This window comes from Bacillus rossius, chromosome 1 (assembly GCF_032445375.1).
Source record: "Bacillus rossius redtenbacheri isolate Brsri chromosome 1, Brsri_v3, whole genome shotgun sequence".
In the NCBI taxonomy this organism is placed as follows: domain Eukaryota; kingdom Metazoa; phylum Arthropoda; class Insecta; order Phasmatodea; family Bacillidae; genus Bacillus; species Bacillus rossius.
The window spans coordinates 100,208,428-100,231,668 of NC_086330.1; the positions used below are offsets into that span (position 1 = coordinate 100,208,428).

General features: G+C 37.7%; 1 protein-coding gene across 2 annotated transcripts in view; it reads left to right on the top strand.

The window, feature by feature from the left end:
- LOC134540777 (transcription initiation factor TFIID subunit 4) overlaps window positions 1–23,241 on the top strand; it is an 86,747-nt gene that overhangs the window by 49,111 nt on the left and 14,395 nt on the right. For both annotated transcript variants that reach the window (XM_063383697.1, XM_063383706.1), the window contains 2 exons: window positions 4,586–4,708; window positions 14,649–14,696. In XM_063383697.1, the coding sequence (XP_063239767.1) occupies window positions 4,586–4,708; window positions 14,649–14,696 (171 nt within the window). The remainder of the gene's footprint in view (window positions 1–4,585; window positions 4,709–14,648; window positions 14,697–23,241) is intronic.

The following is a 23,241-nucleotide window of genomic DNA, read 5'->3' on the forward strand; positions in this document are numbered from 1 at the left end:
TATAATAATTTTTTATAAGAATGTCAAACTGCTGGGAACAGTACAAATAAATCTACAAGAATATGTGTGTTTGAAAAATGTACCAATTTTGTTGTGCTAAAATTAGTTACTAATAACAGTTGCAAAAAAAAAAAAAATGCTAATCTATTTAGTGCATATATTTTGTTGGTAAATAATTTACATTCTTTGAATATAATATATTAAAAGATAATGTTTTTGTAAATTGAGTTGAGCCGTGCTAATTAGTTGAATTATTTTTTGTTGCATTTCAATAGATTATGGTGTATTAACTTGCATTTCGGTGTTATATGATGCATTGACATGCTTTTCGGTGTTATTTCAGTTTTATCGCAATTTGCCATCTAATCTTGTCCCCAGTAATTAGTGATGGGAAGAGACAGGAAAATTTAGCGAATTCATTTTGAGATATGATAAAATTCAAACAATTACACTTGTTCACTGTTCCTTCTATGCTTCACTGTTAATAAGGAATGTCTCTGGGCCAATTTATAAACCCTTAATCAAAGAAGTATCAAATCCCAAGTAACGCAGTCGAGAATTGTGGAGTCCATCCCGGAATTTGTTGAACCCTCATTTTTCCTACTTGATGTTGAGTCAAATCTCAGTTTGTTCAAATTACCAAGAATGCATCAAATCTGAATCAATATCTGAAGGGTCTAAAATAACTATTATTTCACTAACTAAATTTCCCGATTCAATATGTATCGTAATTAGGGATGGGACGAATCCACATTTTGGTCGAATCCGAATCCTTGGTGTTTGTCATCGAATCTCGAATCCCAGTCCCACACTAAACTTCACCACATGTTATTAAAAAAAATCACACATTTATTTAAAAATATTACATAGGCCTATGTATTAAAAAAGTTCACATATGTGTATTTATAAAATAAGTGCATAGTGTATGCACCTGATATAAAATAGAGACAAATAACCTCAAAAACCACACACGTAAGTTTGCATCTGTCTAATTCTCTGTTAAATTAATCCTTCCTATGTTTTCAATAAAATATGTTTGTATAACAGACACCATTTAAAAATAGTTACGTTTTTTTCTGCAATGTTATATTATTGAAGGTTGGAAATGATCGAGTAGTTATGCTATTTGACAAAATGCAGCGTACTTTATCTTATGTTTGTGCTATTTCCGTTACCTTAATAATATAGTTTAGGTATACAATCTTCAATTGCTACCGTATTTACTTGTGTATAGCGCGCCCTCGTGTATAGCGCGCACCACGATTTTTGCAACAAATTCCAAAGAAAAAATTTATAATATTTTTTCCCCATAAATAAATTTTACTTACATTTTGTGGTACCTGTTAAGTAATTACTTATGAAACAAATGATTATTTACTTTGATGTGTGGTGGTGTGTCAGGAAAATACTTAAATTAAATACTCTTCCACCTGAAAGCGAAACTTTCGTGGCATACTGTACCATCTAAAACGACACGAGCAAGCTAAACTCTGCTGTGTAGACGGAAGATAATGAAGCGCTGTATCGTCACAACTGGTACAAGGCGGGAGGGAGGGAGGCAGGCAGCAACGGGACTATGACCATCAAGTAACCTTGACAGTTGACAGGACTAAACACCACCACTCCCGTCACCGTTGGTTGCTAAGCTGGCGCGGAGGACTAGATGACTCACAGGTAGCTGCTGGGACGAGGAAGCGAAGGAAGTGGGTGGGCGGGGGACTGGTGACAACTGCTCTCTCTCTCTCTCTCTCTCTCGCTGGAGGCGACAATTGGCGAAGTGGCATTTCTCCACCCGGCACTGTTACTAGCTGCTGCGCTAGATTTCTGTAGAGGGGGAGGTCTAAAAATAAACAAGAGAGACCATGATGTGCAAGCTTGCGTGCGCACGTGTGTGTGTGTGTGTGTGTGTGAGCAGTTATTTACAGCGGAGGGAGAGGGCCATACTAAAAGGGAATGGAGAGAGTGATGGAAGAGTGACCGTTGAGAAGCGCACTCTCCTGCAATCTTTCCCTTTAAACGTCACCCATCACCCGGCAGTTAACGCCTCCCAGCCTCCCCCTCTCACCTTTTTTTCCCCGTGTATAGCGCGCATCCTTGATTTTTTTTTCTTTACTTGAGGGAAAAAAGGGCGCGCTATACACGAGTATATACGGTAAAACTCTTAAAAACCCACCTCGAATCCTACGAATCCTCGAATCCATAGGATTCAGTATATTTGACGAATCCAAGATTCGAAGATGCCATCTCTAATCGTAATATATTATTTTCATAATTACATACTCAAGTCAAAATATACGAGGGAATGGTAATAGGAATTAAGAATTGTCTGTTTTGAATTTCTGAATTTACTTCATTTTCTCCAAAAAAAATTTTGTTCCAATATTTTCCCTTGGATATCAGATTGTTTAAATACTAAAGCTTTTATGTTGTTTGAGGATTTGATTGGGCCATCTTATGTTGTAATGAAAGTTCTTCGTACTGAACTAGTGGATAAGTGTGAAACTTCTCCTGTGGAATGAAAAATGAAGTTAGAATTACTTTTAAGTAAGTTCTGAGATTTCTCTGAATGTAATTTCAAAACCCTTGCAGTTTATTGTGAAATCTCATAAAATAATTGTATAAAATCTGTGTAAAATATGCAGTTTTGCTGCAAACAATTTTTAATTACTTCATTTCTATGTTAACCATTTTCTTGAGTCCCTCGACATAAACATCCAGCTGGGTTGGGAAATTTTCACTTGTAGATAATTTCCTTGTTGGGTTTAGGACTGGGTGTTGTGTTCTTATGTCTCCTTTCTGCGGAGGGCAGTGGGGAAGCACTGCAGAATATCTCACGTAGCGCACTTCCGTCGTTCCAGATCGCTTGGAATCCAGAACATTTTTCGGGCCCTGTAACTCCTCATTATATTCATCCGTCCATAATCATTATCATCTATTTATCATTATGCAACCATCTCATCCATCGTACAACCATCATTTATAATTAGGGACAAAATTATATGTTGAAATGGAATAAAACCGAAATACATAACGCCGATAAGTATGTCAAAACACTCAGTTGCAAGTTAATACACCCTATAGCACTGGAATGCAAGTTATATCATGGAATTAAGTATAATTCAATGAAAACTTAATTAAAATCATTAAAAAAAATCTGTTTATGTTTAAAATTCAAGGAATGTCATTATTTCCAGACAAAAAAAATTGGTTGTCTGTAAAGTCGGTTTACGGACGATAGTTTAACGTGACAACGTCATAACAAACCATTGATGAAATGATTGATCAAGAAGAAAAGGAAATATCATATTCGGCCTGAGACTGAGCCGTAATAGGCTTCTGCAACCAAACCATTTAGGCATTAAAAATATTATATTCTTTGAGAAAGAAATTTTTTTTAAATTTGAATCATATTTATTGAATTATCACTATTTTGTATGGATACAAAGGAGTGAAATGAAATGTACAATTTAATTAATAAATTTACTTTTAGTTGCATTCATTTATTAATTAAAATATATTTATTACTATTGAAATGTTGCGTGCGCCGTATTTATTTTTAGAAGTACAAAAAAAAATTTTACTCCTGCCAGGATCCGAACCAACATCCTTTGGATTGAAAGTTTGCGACGCTGACCACAAGACCACTAGGCCATACATTAAAATTAGTTGTTTCAAATGATATATATATATTTATAAATTTTATTTCAGGGTAGGGGAATAATATTATTTCGTTTTTATAACACGATTTGATAAATACACATCCCAAATACACCAAACTTATTTATAATGTGTTACAATATTTTTTAAAACATTGTGCAAAAGATCCCGGGTGTAATTTGAATTATTATGTGTAACTGTAAAACTCCATTGTTGGTTCAAAACGTATTTGAATATTCAACATTTCTTTTAAATAACCGTACCGATTGTGCTGAAAATCGGTGGACGATCGTTAAATTACATAATATTAATAATTCAAACGACGAAAATATGATTGAAAAGTCAAATCGATGGTTGTTCCAATCGAGTGGAAGAGAGATGCCACGCATGCGTACAGTGAGCATGAAGAGAGATGCCACGCATGCGTACAATGAGCAAACAGGGCACATCCGTAGTGGGACACTTTTTTGTGCGTGCAGCCAGCGTTCATCGATTTATTAGACGTTGTCACGTCAAAAATTGTATCAAAGTGAATGGATCAGAAAAATTAAATTAATTGGTTTTATTGTTCATCTGTTATTGAATCAATTTTAAGCCATAAATGCTTGCTAAATATTTTTATTGCTGCATGTATCTGTTTTAGCCTGATTTATTAAAAATGGTTTTATTGTGAAAAAGCAGCATTTAAATTTTACTTCTATTTTGGTGGTATAAGTATTACAAAACAGCTTTTATAAAAATAAAAAAGAATAAAACCAAAATCCTGTTTTAAAAATAATAATGGACAAAAAATAAAACCATAAAATCTTGTCTCTACCATGCATCATTTGACATAAAATTGTGGTAAGTATGTACGTTAATATAAAGTTAGTTGCCCAGAGCAGTAGAGCTGGACTGACTGCATGTGTATCGTGTGTGTGGGCCACAGATGCAGAGAGCGGAGATGGAAGAGGTGCGACAGCGGGAAGCAAACCACACCGCCCTGCTGGCCATTGGCCCCAGGAAGAAACAGAAGCTGGAGTTGGGGTCTGTAGCCAGCAACCTTGGACAGGTGAGTTACATCTGTTGAGTTACATCTGTGCTGGTGCATCGTAGGTGTGTTCTAACATTCACAATTTTTTTTTTTGTCATGTCAGACTCGAGCAGTCAAAATGATTTCAAACATGTTTCACTCTCATCTTGTAAAAAATCTTTATGACCGATATTCCAAGACTCAAAAATAAGGGTTTAGGTGTTGAATATGCTACACCAGTTCCCTCATTATATTTCAAGTGCACATTACTGCACCCAAATTCTTAGATACACAGGACACGACCAGTTCCTTATTTTTAGTTGCAGTTCTGTTGCCCAAATTTTGCGCATGCGCAGAACTTATATTTCCGATTTCGTCTAGATGGTGGAACTGTATCGGGTGCTATTAACTTGGTGTGCTAAATGAAACTTTATAATAGCGAAACTATCCTGGAATACATTTTGTACACTTAAATGGTCATAACAAGAAATTATCGCTACTTAAAAAGTACTTGAGGAAATTAGAATAACACTATTGAATGCCCATAGTGCACTGTGGAGAAGAAATAGTATGGGTAGTAGCAAGTTCAAAACCAGACAGAGGGAAACTTTTTTTTTACTTATAAAATGTATTATTGCATTATAAACAATATAGTTTGTTTAAAATAAATTAAATATTATTTGTTTGAAAAATTGCTGTGATAACTTCTAATACTTGCTTAGCTAACAATACTGCCTACGTAACATTTCAGTAACTGTACAGTAGGGTCAAAAGCTTCTTACCGTATTGGTCCGAAGATAGGCTGACCTCGAAAATAGGCCGACCGCTTCTACAGCCCACTCAAAATCAGGGAAAAATTAATTTAACTAACTAAAATGATTATCAGCAGCATATTACCACAGTAACACTTCAAATAAGTTAGTATTTATTGAACTGACAAAAATATTTGAGAGTTCATATTTCCGTTTATCTTCACATTGTTTTGTAGTGGTGCCAACAATTTATACGGCAATGGCTACATTTTCTAAGTTCATAGAAATTGTGACGTAAAAACATTTACCGTTAGGTACGTTTAATTTTGACGTAAAAAACCCAAAATGGTTTGTTATGACGTGATAACTGAGTGGACTGTATACGAAAATAAATAGCGATGCCATTAAAACGAAACAAATTAACAGTGAGGCTACACCATTGTACTACTCACCGCCATGATGATAATATAACTGACTTCCAGCCGGAAGTCCAGGGCTGCCAACTATTGGCAGAGGAAGCTTGCGCATGGTTGCCACTACACAGCAGCGCGGGAAATACAAACTTGAAGTGTCTCTTATATGTTGAGGTCTAACCAATGTTGTTAGCACAAATTACCAGCACTAATACGGTCTGAACATTAATGTTACTAACACAAATTATATACACTAATACACAGTCTGAACATTCCGCCCACCTTGAAACGTCATTTCAACACAATGGTAGAGGACAGAGCTTGACCACTGGGCGTTTGAGAGATCCACTGGTGGTGCGCACAGTAGCCACTCGTGTCACACCATCCTTTCCAGGGTGAAGGTCCTGGATACGCCCCAGGCGCCACTGTAGAGGTGGTGATCTCTCATCCTTGAGCAACACAAGCTCATGGGGTACAAGAGGCGTTGCGGGTTTGTGCCACTTATTTCGCTGTTGCAAAGTGTGCAAATAGTTTCTGTGCCAACGATGCCAGAAATCCTGCTGTAACCGCTCCACAAGCTGCCAACGATTTAGATGATTTAGTGGAACACTCTGGAGATCAGGCTCTGGCAATGCTACCAATGGTTCCAATGTCAAGAAATGACCAGGAGTCAATGCGTTGACGTCATTGGGTTCGCTGCTCAATGGACACAACGGCCGGGAATTCAAGGTGGCTTCCACTTGGACCAGTACACTGTACAACTCTTCATATGTCAACACCTGCTCACCAATCACTTTCTGAAGATGGGTTTTGAACGACTTGACTCCAGCCTCCCAGAGGCCTCCGAAGTGAGGAGCAGCAGGTGGGTTGAAGTGCCATGTAATACCGAGCTGAGACACGACATCTGTGATGGCTTGTTGATGAACAGGTGACGACACTAGCTGTTGAACTTCCTTGAGGTGGTTGTGTGCTCCAACAAAGTTTGTGCCACAATCTGAGTAAATGTCTGAAGATCTCCCTCGTCTACCAATGAAGCGCTTGTAAGCAGCAAGAAATGCCTCGGTGGATAAATCAGAGGCAAGTTCAACGTGAACGGCTTTGGTAGCACAGCATACAAAAATGCAAAGGTAAGCCTTCAGGATGGGTGCCCTGCGCAATCTAGCAAGTTTGATGGGAAATGGTCCAGCATAGTCGACTCCTGACTTAGCGAAGGGCTTGATCTGCTGAACCCTCATGGCTGGAAGATCTCCCATCTTAGGTTGAGCAAAGGAGGGCCTTTGCCTGAAGCAGCGCAAGCAAGTACGAAGTAAACGAGTAATGGCATCCTTGTCACCCAAGATCCAAAACTGTTCTCTCAGAATACCCCTGAGTGTCTGAACTCCTGGATGGTTATTTTTGTCGTGATAATGGCGTATGATGAGATCAGTCAGAGGATTGGATTTTGGCAGAAGCACCGGATGCTTGTGCTCGAATGGGATTGTAGCTTGAGGCAGTCTGCCGCCCACCCTAATCAATCCATGATCATCCAAAAGGGGTACTAACTTTCGAATCTGGGAAGAAGTGCAACGAGCTCTTCTGAGAGCATCAATGTCTTTCTGGAATGAGCTAGATTGTGTGCGAAGCAGCCAAAGCCTTAACGCATGATCCAATTCCAAGGGTGTGAGGCTCCCATATACGCGTGCTGAGTGGGAAGTACGCACGTTGTGAACAAAACGCAGCATAAATGCTGTGACCCTCAACAACTTTGTAAGACGGCTGAATCTGGTCACCAGCTGTTCTATGTCATGATTATGGGTCATGGCTTCCAACGTCACAACCTTGTGTTCCAGAAGGACTGGGTCCGCTTCAACAGCATGTTGGGATTTTAAAGGCCAATACTGAGTTTGCTCTTGTAACCATACTGGCCCTGTCCACCACAAGTGGTGGTTTAGCAACTGAGTAGGTAGGAGGCCACGGGAGGCACAGTCCGCCGGATTGTGCTCGGATGGTACATGTCGCCACCAGGATGAGGATGTCAGGTCTTGAAGCTCACTTACTCGGTTGGCCACGAAGGTTTTCAGCTGGTGTGGGGAGGAGTTGATCCAGGCCAAAACGACTTGAGAGTCCGTCCATGCTGTAACTGATGACAAACTAAACTCCTTTTGATAAGTTGCAACGACACGTTTGAGCAGGCGCGCCAGCAATAAGGCACCACACAACTCCAGGCGAGGCAAAGACTGGACCTTGACTGGTGCTATTTTCGACTTTCCGATTAGCAAATGGGTGTGGATTTTGTTGTTCGATTCTATGACCGTAAGTACACCACAGCAGCAAAGCCGGTCTCAGAACTATCCGAAAAACCATGGATTTCATAAACACACCCCTCAGACCCTTGTATGTGACGAGGAATAGCAAGAGCTGTGAGGCAAGGGAGCTCCTGTTTGAATTTCTGCCAACGGTCTGCCAGTTCAGATGGAAGATCAGCGTCCCAGTCAATAGTTTGCAGCCAGAGAATCTGCAGCAGATGTTTGGCGAACATTAACAGAGGGAAAAGCCAACCAAGTGGGTCAAATATTCTAGCAATCGTTGAAAGGATGGTCCTTTTTGTGGCATGGTTGGAACTTTCTTCAATCTTGTACGCAAATGTATCTGACCCTGGACTCCACTGCAGTCCTAAGACTTTGATAATAGCCTGACAATCAGGATCAAAGCTCAACATCTGGGGTGTTTCAACATCTTCATGTGGAAGCCAGTCCAGAAGTGCGGGGTGATTGCTCATGAATTTCCGTAGTTTAAAGCCACCTTTGGCAAGACAAGAAAGAAGTTCCCTTTGAACATCCAGTGCTGAATCAATGGAACTCGATCCTGTGACCACATCGTCCACATAAATGTCAAATAATAGGACTTTAGATGCGAGAGGAAAGGCTGCAGCCTCATCCCTAGCCAGCTGCTGTATTGTACGAAGAGCTAGGTAGGGGGCTGCAGATACTCCATAAGTAACTGTTCTCAAGCGAAAGTCTTCAACAGGATCAGTGTCACAGGACCGCCAGACAATGCGTTGGTAATCCTGGTGCATCTGATGGATAGAAATTTGTCGGTACATCTGTTTTATGTCCGCAGTGAATACTATCGCATGTGACCGAAAGCCAAGCAAAACATCAATTATTTCTCTCTGTAGTTTGGGACCAGTAAGCAGGCAGTCATTCAGTCATTCAATGACCTTCCAGTAGAGCCCTTAGCGGAGGCATCAAACACCACACGTAACTTGGTGGTCGAACTGTCAGGTTTAACTACAGCGTGGTGAGGAATGTAGTATGCTGGAACTGAATGAATTTGTTCTGGAGGAACCTTCTCCATGTGTCCTGCAACCAGATAGTCCTTCATGAAATCCGAGTACATTGCTGATACATCTGGGTTCCCTTTAAGGCGCCTCTCCAAACCAAGCAGGCGATTTATGGCTTGAGCACGAGTGTCTCCCAACTCAGGGGATGTGTCGAATGGCAAACATACACTGTAGCGCCCATCCTCCATGCGCTTGTGAGATTCAACAAACATTCTCTCACAACGCATATCTTCAGGTGAATGATGCTTAATGGTGGGGTACTCCTCAACTTCCCAGAATTTCTTCATTACTTCTCCCAATGGAGGGGAGGAACAGAACAAAGAGACTGTGAAGGATTGTGAGTCCGCAGGAGCTGGTTTAGAGGGTACCCTTCCCATCAAGATCCAGCCAAACACTGAATCTAAAGCAACAGGGGGGCCTTCCATACTGCCACCCGTAACCAATAGGGGAAACACATCTGCCCCGATAAGCAGGTCGATGGGGCCAGGCGTATCAAATGAGGGATCCGCCAACTTTAAGCTAGAGACTGCCTTGCGGACACTGGGCGACACCATTACGCTGGGTAAATTACCAGTTATACGTGGAAGAATAAAGACATCAATAGCAAACTGAGGACCAGTGCTACCAACTGGCATAACTACAACTGAAGCACGGGCCTTGGCAACGTTCACCTGAGTGCCTGATAACCCACTGACTGGCACTTGGGTTCTCTCACGATGTAGCTGCAACTTCTGCATGCAGTGCTCAGTAAGGAAACTAGCCTGACTTGCTGTGTCCAACAAGGCCCTAACAACACATGGATTACCTGCAGCATCTAAAATCTGCACCTGAGCTGTTGACAACAGAACAGTGTGATCAGCTCTCGCAACAGCTGACGTGACTGAGGAGACTGCGGATACAGTTTCTCCAGAAGACGTTTGGTCTGCATCCGAAACTTGTGCTACTTTGTCATGAACATGATCATTTACAAAATGCAATAAGGTGTGATGTCTATTACCACATTTATGACACGAGAAAGTAGACTAGCAATTTTTCGAAAGGTGTGTTTTACCAAGGCAGTTTAAACACAACTTCTCTTTCTTCACGACAGCAAAACGATCCTGAGGGTTCAGTTTATGAAAGTCGGGGCACTGGTGCAACATATGAGATGCACTGCACATACAGCAAGACTGCGTTGAAGTAAGGAGAGCATTTGTGCGATACTGAGATTGAGTCAGGTATTTCTGCTTAAAGGGTTGTCTCCCCAAAGTGTTAGTACGAGATGTACCACTGACTACTTCCTGGGCCCTACAGTGTTTTTCCAGAAATGCACAAAAGGAATTAATGTTGGGAAACTCACGACCTAATGTCATCTCCCACTCTACTCGAAGCTTAGAGTCTAGGCGCTTGCTCAGTATAGGGAGCAGGATCATGTCCCAATGGTTTACCGGGGCCTGCAATGCCTTAAGTGCTGATATATTTTCAGAAATGACTGTCAACAGCCGCCGTAAAGAACTTGGTGAGTCTACTGAGGCTGCAGGTGCCTGTAGTAGGGCCTCAACATGTGCCGACACAATCAAACGTTTGTTCTCATAGCGTTCCGTGAGCAAGTTCCAAGCTACTTTAAAGTTTGCCTCTGACAAAGGTAGCGACTGAATCATCCCAAGCGGATCGCCCACGAGAGCACCCTTCAGGTATGCCAACTTTTCTACAGATGACAAAGCAGTGTTGTCCGAAACTAATGTGGAAAACAAATTGGAGAAATTCGACCACTGCTGCGGGGTTCCGTCAAAGCTGGGAAGTGTGATTTTCAGTAATGCAACATTTAACTTACGGAGTTCTGAAGCACTGCCTTCAGGCCCGGGTGATAACCCAGGCTTCGTGTTCACAGAGTCGACGACGGCCATGACTGTGTAATACTGCTCTTCAAAGTCTACCAAACGTCGCTGATGCTGTTAACTGTTGAAATTCTTCCTTTTGTCCGACGAAGCTTCCACCTCGATGAAATCCGCTTCATAGGAGCGCTTCACTTCCGGCAAGTCACGCACACTGGCAAGAAGCAACGGCACCTTGGTCGCGTCACTCGCTGCCGCTTTTGCTAAGTCACACGCACGTTTCACCCGTCCCTCGGCTAATTGCAGCCGCAAACCCAACGCTTTAAGTTCACTCATGCTGAAGCTATTTACGAGATTTCCTGCTATAACCTCAAACTTGCTTACGCGAACACGCGGTAATTAATGCACGAACCAAAAAAAGTTACTCCGTTCGTGCAGCAAGGTACAACACAATCGACCAACGTACAAGGGCTAATAGTCATTTCACTGCCCGTAACGTATTTCACTGAACAAAGGCGGTCCCGGACACAATAAGCAATATTCACGCACGTGTCACGTATCACAAACAAATCTCGAAAACCGGCAATTTTAACACCAGAACTATCCGGCCTAGATGGACCAAAATGTTATGACGCGATAACTGAGTGGACTGTATACGAAAATAAATAGCGATACCATTAAAACGAAACAAATTAACAGTGAGGCTACACCATTGTACTCCTCACCACCATGATGATAATATAACTGACTTCCAGCCGGAAGTCCAGGGCTGCCAACTATTGGCAGAGGAAGCTTGCGCATGGTTGCCACTACACAGCAGCGCGGGAAATACAAACTTGAAGTGTCTCTTATATGTTGAGGTCTAACCAATGTTGTTAGCACAAATTACCAGCACTAATACGGTCTGAACATTAATGTTACTAACACAAATTATATACACTAATACACAGTCTGAACATGGTTTCATGTAAAACGTGTATGAATCAACCATAAAACAGCCAATATTGCAAATAGGTTTTATTGTTCTTGTTGCTGTTGGTATGTACCGGTATTTGTTTATTCATGTCGCAACTACAAGTTGCCAACACTGGTGCCATTTTGTTTTTCCTGTGGTAGAAGAGTAAATAAAGCATACTACGGTAAATAACCGTACGGCAAAATTGCTGTTTTTACTAACTGTTTACTGTAAATATCACATTTTACAAGCAAATAAAATTACCGCAGCCTGTTAAATACAGTTCAAAAATAACCAGACGGAGCTTTCAAAAGCTATGTGCTACAAATGACCACATCTGTGTACTTAACTTAAAATATGATATGTTATTGGGGTTAAGTGAGTTTACTAAATTTCTAAGTTGGAAAAATTGCTAATTCCACGTAAGTACGGCGTAATTTTAGGTCAATGAATTGTATATCTGATAACATTTTTATGCCATAAGTGATTCTCCTTGAAATGTATGTGTTTAATTATACTATTTTGGCTAGTGCCCCATTATAGGCCGACCCTAGATTTCAAGGTTGACAAAACTGGCAAAAAAGGTCGGCCTATTTTCGGACCAATACGATAATTTTCAAGTACGTATAGTATGTTTTGAATGTGGTGTTTTTTTTATTTTTTATACTATGTATAAAGCAAGGGTAACCAATTACACTCCTCCTATTACCTAACATGGAGCCTAATGCAATTTGTAAGTCTGCTTTGTATATTTAGGCATTTCCAGTTTTGTGTGTTGGTGCTTCTATCTCTAGTATTTTTGCAGTAAAAATTGTGTCGATGAATACAAAAGTCTGCGAGAATGCGTTGGAACCTGTTTCTGGCCTCGCTCAGGGCACCGTTTATTAAAATGGTTGCAGATCTGTAACCTTACTGAGATTTTCATCGGACATGTTCTGGAATACGGCCCGCAAATTAGGTTATGGTTATATACCAACTCCCAACCTTACCCAAACGTTTTGGAATACTGCCCTAACTATGTTTTATGATCATAATGTGTGGTTTCTGCTAGAGTATTTTTGTGAGCTCTTGAAAATATAATGTGCGTAACTCTTAAAAAACTCAGTAAAAATATTTCATCACAATAAATTTAAAAGAATGATCTCTTCACCTATAAATACAGACAATTTTATTCTTTTAATAACTTTTTCCTGTTAGTACCGTGTTTTATTGCATAATCGTCGCACATTTTATACTAAAATGAAGTTTGAAAAGTAGGGTTGCAATTTTTATGCGAAAAAATTTTTTGTTAGGTAAAGTTATTTATAAAAACAAAACCCATTCATGGAAAGTACGTTTATTTAAAAAGTAGAGTATACAAAAGCATGCCAAACAATTTAAATTAATAAGTCATGCAACAAAAACCTTTCTTCAACTTTAAATAGAAAAACAAAATTTGTGACCCAAATGCAAGCCTGAACTAATGCGTAACTATCATCATAGTACACACTTACCACAAAAGAGTGCGGGCCATCAAATGTAGTTAACTCGGCACTCGACAGAAAGTGCGCGTTGCATATAATCAGCGAGATATCAATATCGATATTCGACTACATGTGCGGGCTCTATTTGGGAAGAAACATAACCAAACATGAATGATGCCAACTAGCGCTGGATATGGTTTTATAAGCGGTACACCGCGGCGACGCAGACGAACAGATAAAGGTTATAATGTTTAAAAAGTCCTTAATAGAAAATTCAAACATCAGACAACTTCATATTTATGTTAATTAAATAAGTGGTAATGTCCGAATAAATATTAAATTTCTACTTTAAAATACATTGTTTTATACGGAACAAATACCTACACAAAGCGCTAGGAATCTAATAGCAGAACCAAAAACATCATGCGATGGTTATGCGTGTGCAACGATTATGCGATAAAACACTGTAAGTTTATATTTCAAAGTACCTTGAGAAACTTCTTAACGGGGTTTTAATGTATGTATGTATTTGTTATTTTTGTTAATGTTTATGTCTGTTAAAATTGATGCTGAGCTAGTATGATTTCTGGCCCAATTATTGCATATACATATATATGTACATATGCACCAGTACTGTAGATAAATTGAGTGTTTCGTAATAAAAATTGCTTGTTATGGAAAATAATATGAACTTAGGCTTGTCTTAACACACTTGAAACAGTTCAATTTTAATAGCTGCTACAACTTATTAATTAATATATTTAGTTATTTATTTAAATTCATTTCATTAGTAACATTATAGCAATATTTCTATTTTTCCGTTATTATAATAGTTCAGCCGTGCTCAGCATATGTAATATCTAGGTCACTGCACTCATGAAAATGTAATTTAGGCTAGTGGCAGTAGGATACTGAAAGTAGGTCTTTATAAGAAAACTCCTTAAAAAAACTTACTTAAGTAGCCTTCTATGGGTGAGTCATTTTACATGTATTGTTTTCCATTGATTTAGCTCTTAGTGTTCTCAAGTTACGCAATTGGCTGGATTTCCAATAATGCAATAATATATTTTACAGCCTACCATTTATTAGTAATGTATTGGTGGAGTTCATCATGCAGCAAGTTTAAACACATGGCAACTGGTTTTTTCTCATTTTGAAAGATATGTTAATGTTTTTAGTCTAATGTTTGACAGAAACATTAGACATTCAATTAGTAGAGTTATCCTGCATAATAAACAGCAATTTTTTGTTCTTTTGCAGCCTGGATCGAGTACAAATTCTTCATCTAATAGCTTCAACAGAACACAGGTACTAGTTACTTTTACATTCTCTCTTTTTTATTATATAGAACTAAATTGAAAGTAAAGAATTAATTAATTAAAAAAAAATCAATTCATAAAACTAAATTTGAAATTTATTAACTTTTTATATACATAAACTTATTAGTGTATTGTTTATTTATATTTTTGCTAGAGCTGGGCAGGATAAGGAATTTAGGTATACAAAAATTTTGGACGGAGAATTTTTCTGCAGGAAATGAGCAATTAGAAAATTATTTGAGTTTGCATTTTCAAAAAATTACGTATTATTAAAAAGGCAAAATAACATTTTTATTGTGTAAGTCCAAATCTAGTTTTTGATTATAATTGATAGAAGCAATTAATTTTCAAGTACCATAAAATACCACAAAATAAAGCAACATTTTTTAATTTTATGGTAACGACTAAATAAAAACAAAAATCCTAATTTGTGAAATAATGATGAATTTAACTCATATTTGCACTCTTCTATTCTGACACTGCGCAAAGTGCAATGTCTATAATGTTATAAATACATGCAGAAAATTAGCTACTACTGTGTAAACATGATGATAAATCTATCGTAACTATTGTTTTAAACATATTTTCAACAACCGTGCTCATATTTTGTTCATAGCAAAACAATGCCCGTGTTTATTTTGATGTACTCGATGGTTGTACTCTGTTTTTATTTTTTTTTTCAATACCGGTTCGTGATACGATGCAAACAAATAGCTGTTTAGTAAGCTTTTAATATGTCCAATGTTGGTATTTTCAGTCGTGGACAAGATTTATTCCACTACCGTTTTGCTGCAGTAGTGAAATAACTTTGATTATTTGGGGTTTATTTCAAATTCTGAATAAATTGTTTTTTATAATTGTGACTGTGAACATTTTTTAAGCAACCATTTATAGTTTGATTTTGAACTGCTGAAAATAGTATGTTTTCGATCCTGTATATGTATTGAATTAGGTTAAAATGTAATGTTTTCTATGAAAATAATTAACAAGAAGTTTAGCTAATGGACTTGCATTCTTCCAAGAATCAAATCAATAAATTGGAAAAATTAGTTTCTCGTCCTACGTTTCTGGAAATATATGTTCCTGGTTTTCCTGGAAGAATCAGGATCCTGTCAAATTCTAGTTTTTACTCAATGCATGGAAAACAAATAATTCATGACTTAAAAAAGTGGTTATTGTAATATTGACTAGGACATACATTCAGTTTCGCCTATGGGAGTATGTAAAGTTGTGCCAATACTTTATAATTGTCTCGATATAGTAAAATACATAACATCAATTTGCAACTGTGATGTAGTGTTATAAAGTTATAATTATTGAGGAGTTAATAGTCGAGAGTATAATTGCATGTAGTTTTTAGTGCATTTTTTTGTTGTCCCACCCTTTTCAAGCAATTTTTTTTTTAATGTTTTATTATAAAAAACCATCTGCTGTTCTTAGCTCTCCATTCAAGCTTTCTTTTTAATGACCATTTATATTTGCATGTCCTTATCAGTTTAGTTGTAGCTTAAAAGAGCAAGTAACTACATATACATAATACACATAGAGCCATAGGATAGTGCAAATGTGATTTTTTTTTCACCTCTACAAAATAGAAACTGGGATTACAATTTTTCTTTGGAAATTAAAACAACTATTAAAAATAAATTTCACTAGAGTTAATCACGGGAAAAAAACACCTAACACTTTAGCAAAATAAAATAAACATAGTGTAGCTGCTATTGTTATATTTTATATTATACCGGAATACATACCGTGTTTTCTCGCATAATCGTCACACATTTTATTCTAAAATCAAGTTTGAAAACTAGGGGTGCGACGATTATGAGGGGAAAAAAAATTTTGTTAGGTAAAGTTATTCATAAAAACAAAACCCGTTCATGGAAAGTACGTTTTTTTTTTTAAAGGTGGAGTATACAAGAGCACGCCAAACAATTTATATTAATAATTCATTAACAAAAACTTTTCTTCAACTTTAAATAGAAAAACCAATACTCTAATGTGAACGCAAGCCACTTGAATCTGACGTGAACTAATGTGTCGTAGTACACACTTGCCACGAAAGAATGCGGGCCATCAAATGTAATTAACTCGGCACTTGACAGAGAGCGCGCGTTGCATCCAATCAGCGAGATATTGATATTTTGACTACGTGCACACGCTCTATACGGGAAGCAATATAACCAACCATGAGTGATACGCTGGCTACATTTTTATAAGCGGTACGCCGCTGCAACGCAGACGATCAGATAAAGGAAATAACGTTTAAAAACGTCTTTAAAAGAAAATGTATGCGTCAGACAACTTCGTATTTCCGTTAATTAAATAAGTAAGTGGTAATGACTGAATTAAATTTTAGGTTTCTACTTTAAAATACATTGTTTTATACAGAAAAGATACCTACACCGGTACACCGCGGCGATGCAGACGATCAGATAAAGGAAATAACGTTTAAAAACGTCTTTAAAAGAAAATTTACACGTCAGACAACTTCATATCTCCGTTAATTAAATAATTAAGTGGTAATGACCAAATTAAATTTTATATTTCTACTTTAAAATACATTGTTTTATACGGAAAAGATATCTACACCGGTACACCGCGGCGACACACATGATCAGATAAAGGAAATAATGTTTAAAACGTCTTTAAAATAAAATTTACATGTCAGACAACTTCGTATTTCCGTTAATTAAATAAGTAAGTGGTAATGACCAAATAAATATTAAATTTCTACTTTAAAATACGTTGTTTTATACGGAAAATATACCTACACAAAGCGCTCGGTATCTACTAGCGGAACCAAAAACATCATGCGAGTTTACGAGAGAAATTTTTTTATCCAAATTTTGGCAGCCTAAAATATAGGTGCGACGATTATGCGAGTGCGACGATTATGCAATAAAAATGGGTAAGTTGTCCTCAAAGAACAATGTTACAGCATGTCATAGTAATTCTTTAACATTCTTTTTGTAATCTTAAATCATGTTGTACACTTGCTTGGAATGAAAATTCAATATCAATACTTACATGGGAAGTAAATTTGATAGTATTTAAGTATAAAATGCTGTATTTTTTTTTTGCAGTCTGAAGTAAACACAGGAGAATATCCTCTGTATGATTATGTACATGTTGCCCCCAGTTAGGGGAAACAAGGGGTTTAGTTAGAGTAACACAAGAAAACTGTGTTGTGAGAGTATCATGCTTTATTAACATGAAATAAAGAAATAAAAACAATAAATATTTTAATACGACACAGTAAGTTTGTCTTCGGAGCATTAATCTTTGGTCTTCAATTTAACCTGCTTGAATACACCAGCTGGCTCCCAACACAAATACATATAAGACATTTGTTAGCAATTGCAATAATACCTACATAAAAGGCCAGCATAATTAATTATTACTCTTCAAAAAAGACTTGGAATTATTTTAATAGACCCCTCATGCTACTGGGTCCAATATGGCCGGACACTCGCCTCAACAATCGGTGGGTCGTCCTGTCCTGGCCGTCGCTCGCCGAGTCGTCACTATAGGTTGCACACCGGCCATTCCACGCCCTCCTTCCCTAACGACACCATGGAAGGACTTCATTGGTACACTGTTATTCCCTTGACAACCGCGAAGAGTGGTGCGAAGGACAGGCCACGAACCCCCTTGGCTGGACTGTCTCGATGTCCGCACCTGTCACTCTCACACCAGTGAATCGTAACGTCCAAACAATAACTTAATCCTGGATGGGCTTTGGACTAAGTGAACACCCCTACTCAATGAAAGGGTCAAATCTGCTGTACAAAAGTCTAAGTCGGGAATTGTCACACACTGCCTTGGTATGCCTGCCTCTGTCTGACTACACTGTTTAAATGATGTCACATACATGCACTTGCCCGTAACATTGCCCATTCGGAATTACTTTGCAGGTCCGCGAATAACTATATTCTTAAAAATACGAGTGTTTATAAACGTCTGGTCTTGTCCAACTCTGTCTTGGACTCTCTGTTACCAAGTGCAACAACTTCTCCAACAAGTCTCTCGGTTGCCACACAGTCGACATTCTACTTGTTGTTGGTTACCTTTGGCACTTGGTTGCTGACAATCTCATCGCGCTCCAGCGTTGCTCCTTATGGATTGGACTAAGTCCGACTAACGACGGAAAATAACTCAGTCCAGCTTACCCTTCGCAGAGCCTAAGTCAAATACTGGTGTTCGTAGTTCATTTGGGCGTAGTGGCGGTCTACTTCTCGGTGGTCAGGCAGGGCGGCGGCAGGTCTTCGTTGTGGTAGAGCCAGGGTTGGCACGTTTAAAACAAAATACTTAAAACAATATGTTCAAAATTGTTTAAAACAATACACACTGAATAAAACAAGTTTAAAACACAATGTTTAAAACATTCTGTTCTAAACATGTTTTTTGTATATGTATTTTAAAAAAAGTTTTATTTCTTACGAAAACTGCATATTAACATTTTCATTGGAAGCATCACTGTCTCATTGTAAGTCACCAATTGTGATAAATATCCAGACTAGAATGTTTTGAAGTGAAACACATTTCTCACGTAAACATAAAATACCAGCACTGCTTGGGGTCAAACCAGTCATACCTTTTAGGGTGCCAGTTCCACTAAGTTCATCTAACCTAATTAAAATTTGTGTTTGTTAGTTAAGTGCACGGAAAACAGTTACAAGTTTGGCAGCCTTCTCTGTTCCTAGCCGGTTCCTTACAGTACTATGCACAAACCCGAATGTGGAGAAAAGACGTTCAATACCAGCTGACGAAGCCACTGCACTGTGTAACTGATGTGCCAGGTTCAGAGTTGCATGATGAGTACTTTTCTCCAAAGCCATCCACCATGCTAGAGGTTTAATCTCTTTTAGTGTTACAGGACTGAATAAGTACTCCTTGAAAGGTGAACTTTTTGCCTTGTACTTAATAATATACGGAATGGCTAGTCAGGGAAAACCGGGCAATGTCAGGGAATTCCATATTCAAAAATGTGTAGTAATATATGTACCTTACACCTGATGGGACTTCTGCTGAAACCATATGTGCAAAACATATTGTGGTGGTTTTGATTAAAATTAATATTAAAAACAAAAAAAAAGTTTAAGCTTAAAAAACTCTTTAAAACATGACAAACTGTTTAAAACAAAACAAAAAAACAGTTTAAAACACTAAAAAACATGTTTTTTGATTATTTTTTTTAAAAAAAACTGTTTTTTTCCCAACCCTGGGTAGAGCAGTGCTTCCGCTGGTTGCCGATGTGGTTCTGCCCCTTAAGCGCAGAGATCGGGGGTTTATATATCCCTCGGGCTGCCTTCCCCTCTATTCTCTAACCATCTAGAACCTCGTGGTTACTCCTACTTCAGTCTGGATGGCAGGAGGGAGGGAGGTCATGTGATGAGTCACGTGACTACTGTCCAATCATGTGGTTACCCGCCACACAAGTACGTAGCACTGGTGTGACAGTCACTTCAGGAACAAGTCTCTTATCGTGGGACGCGAAGCCACCAAAACATACAGAAATAATAGAATAATAAAAAGATCAATGTGCCAGTTTCACATTTTAACATTAGTTATAGAAATACATAGTCGTATTGAAGTGAGAATTACTTTTAGATTTGTTATGTTATCCTGAATGTTTGCTCTATTATGACATGAGGTACTTATCTCGGGCAGTGGAAGCAGCCACAATGGCTGATCAGAAAGGGCTGGAAAAATTAGCATTTTGCTGTAGATGCTATTTTTTTTCCCCTAATTTCTTACATAAATGCTATTTTATATAATTTTTGAAATAAGTACTTTTTTCAGCTAAATTAATTTGTAAATACCATCTATAAAATACCTTAATCTGATAAACTTTTAATGCCTGTTTTCAAAATGGTGTTTAAAATGTATCGTTTCACATTTAGACCTGTGCAGGGTGGCCACTCACCAGGAAAACCGGGATTTATCAGATAAATCACGTTGATCGAGAATTATCAGGGAAATGTCAGGGAATTTTTTTTAATAACCGGGAATTTTTTGTGTCATGTATATTTCCGCAGAGCTGCCAACCATTACGGATCTTCCGTAATTATTACGGATTTAACACTGAATTGCGGAATTACGGAACATCGCTGGTTTATTACGGAAACGAGGCTTTGTGCTGCATGGTAACGGAAAAAAAATTCTGTTTCTGATGTGCGTGTTTCATGAACGCAGTTCGAATACATCACATGGTTGCGCAGATAACGGAACTAATAAATGTGCGCATGTACTGTGGAAATAAGTAGATTAATTCTTGTGTTTTGTAATAGATAGAAATGGTATGGTATTACATCTGTTGTACGATAAAACTAGTACATATTCTTGGACTTATCGTTTGTTAAATACTTACATCACGATAATTTTTGTACGGTACTTTGGCTAACCTGTGTTGTTTTAGTTACTTTCTTGAAAGCTATTTTTTTCATCAAAGTGTTTTTGTCGTGTCTACAGACGTGAAACCTTTTTATGTTGTTCGATAGTGTTGTGTTCTTCAGTACCGGTTGTAGAAATGAAGCGTGTGACAGAACAATGTGTATCTGGGGCAAAAAAAGAGAACGTTATTCTTCAGAACTTTTGACCAAACTATTCAAAAGAATGGCCATGCTTGTCATTTTAAAATGTTTCGGAACGCCACACGTTTTGTAAGTATGCACGTGTGACTTTTCGATTGCACATGGTGGAAGGGATGATTGTAGACGGCATATTGAATCAAAGAAACATGCAGAACTTTTTAAAGCCGTGACGAGCAATAAATCTATATCGTCGTTTTTCGCTACATCTGAAGAAACGAAAGTAACGAACTCAGAGTTATTGTTTACAAGTTTTCTGGTAGAACACAATTTACCGATAGCAGTAGCCGATCATTCGGGTAATTTGTATAGAGCTATGTTTCCGGACTCAAAAATTGCACATAAATACAGCTGTGCGAGAAGAAAAACATCTGCCTTAATGGAGTATATGGCTGGTGAAACTAAAAGTGAAATTCTTTAATCTTTAGTAAGTGGACCATTTGCTTTAGCTACTGATGGGAGTACTGATTATAATGCAGTGAAGATTTATCCATTAGTTGTTTCATTTTAAATCAAACACAAGGTAAAATTTGCACGGTACTGTTATCCCTTGTTGAGAGTACAGACAACACATGATATGGTATTTTCTCTGTGCTGAATAAGGAATTTAAACGTTTTGGAATTTCTTGGAAAAATTGTGTAGCATTTGCATGTGACAATGCCAATACTATGATTGGCACAAACAAAGGTGTGGTAGCATTTGTTAAAGAAAAACATCCCGCTATTGTTGTGCAAGGCTGCTCGTGTCACCTCATTTATCTATCTGCTAAAAAAAGCCAGTGCACAGATAACAATTAGTATTGATTGAGACATTTTTGGTTAATATTTTATATTACTTGGAAAAAAGTTCAAAATGCCAGAATAATCTGAAAGTGTATCAAGAGGTATATGGGGCAAAGTCACACAAAATCTTGAAATATGTTAGCACACGTGGCTCTCTCTCCTAGATTCAGTTGACAGAGTGCTGGAACAATGGGAGGCACTAAAGCTATTATTTTGTAGTGATCCTGAAAAGAAAGAGCCTTCAACTTCACAGTATGAAAATGTAAAATCTCTATTGCAGGATCCACTTACGAAACTTTACTGTTATTTTCTTAGCAGTTCACTTTTTGTTTTCAACCAAGTAAATTTAATTCTCCAACAGGATGCTCATGTGATACATGTATTTTGGAGAAAACATTTTGGTTTATTGACAATTTGCTTGTTTGCTTTATCATTATCATTATCATTTATCATTATTATTAATGAAAAATGTAGTGTGCATTTGAAATTGCTGCAATTTGTAACAAGATATGCTAGTGTGTATTTAATTAATTGTTATTTGTTATTTGTGAAGAGACATAAAACAAAACACAGACTGCAGGTCATTGAAAGGGAAGCTATAATGTAAAGTGAATGTATTATTTCATTTAACGAACTTCCGTATGTATATAATGACGAAAATACAGCAGGGTGCTAAAATGTGAGTAATCTCTTTCTATAATATTATATTATTTCATCAAAAGTATGTTTTTTTTTGTAATTGTAAATATCAGGGAAATTTTGAATTTTTAATCAGGGAAATCAGGGGAGAATCAGGCAATATTTTTGGTGACTGTGAGTGGCCACCATGAGACTCACATTATCTTCGTACCTGGCAGTTTGTCTGGGACTCATGCAAATTTATTACTAAATTTTTACTACCTTATGTTTGTCACTGAAGACTTATTAGAAAATCAATTGTACACAAAAACAATGAGACCACCATCTTTGTTACAAATTTTCTCTTGTCTTATGGGCTAACCCAATTAATTCAATTGATTTTTGAGTTATTATAAATTAAACCTCCAGCTTAATGTTTGCTAGAATATTGGACAACCAACTTTTTCAGAAAAATTAAAATTAGAATTTTTTTTGTTTTCATTTTTAATCCAAAAAGGAAATAAAAGTTTTTTTGTACAA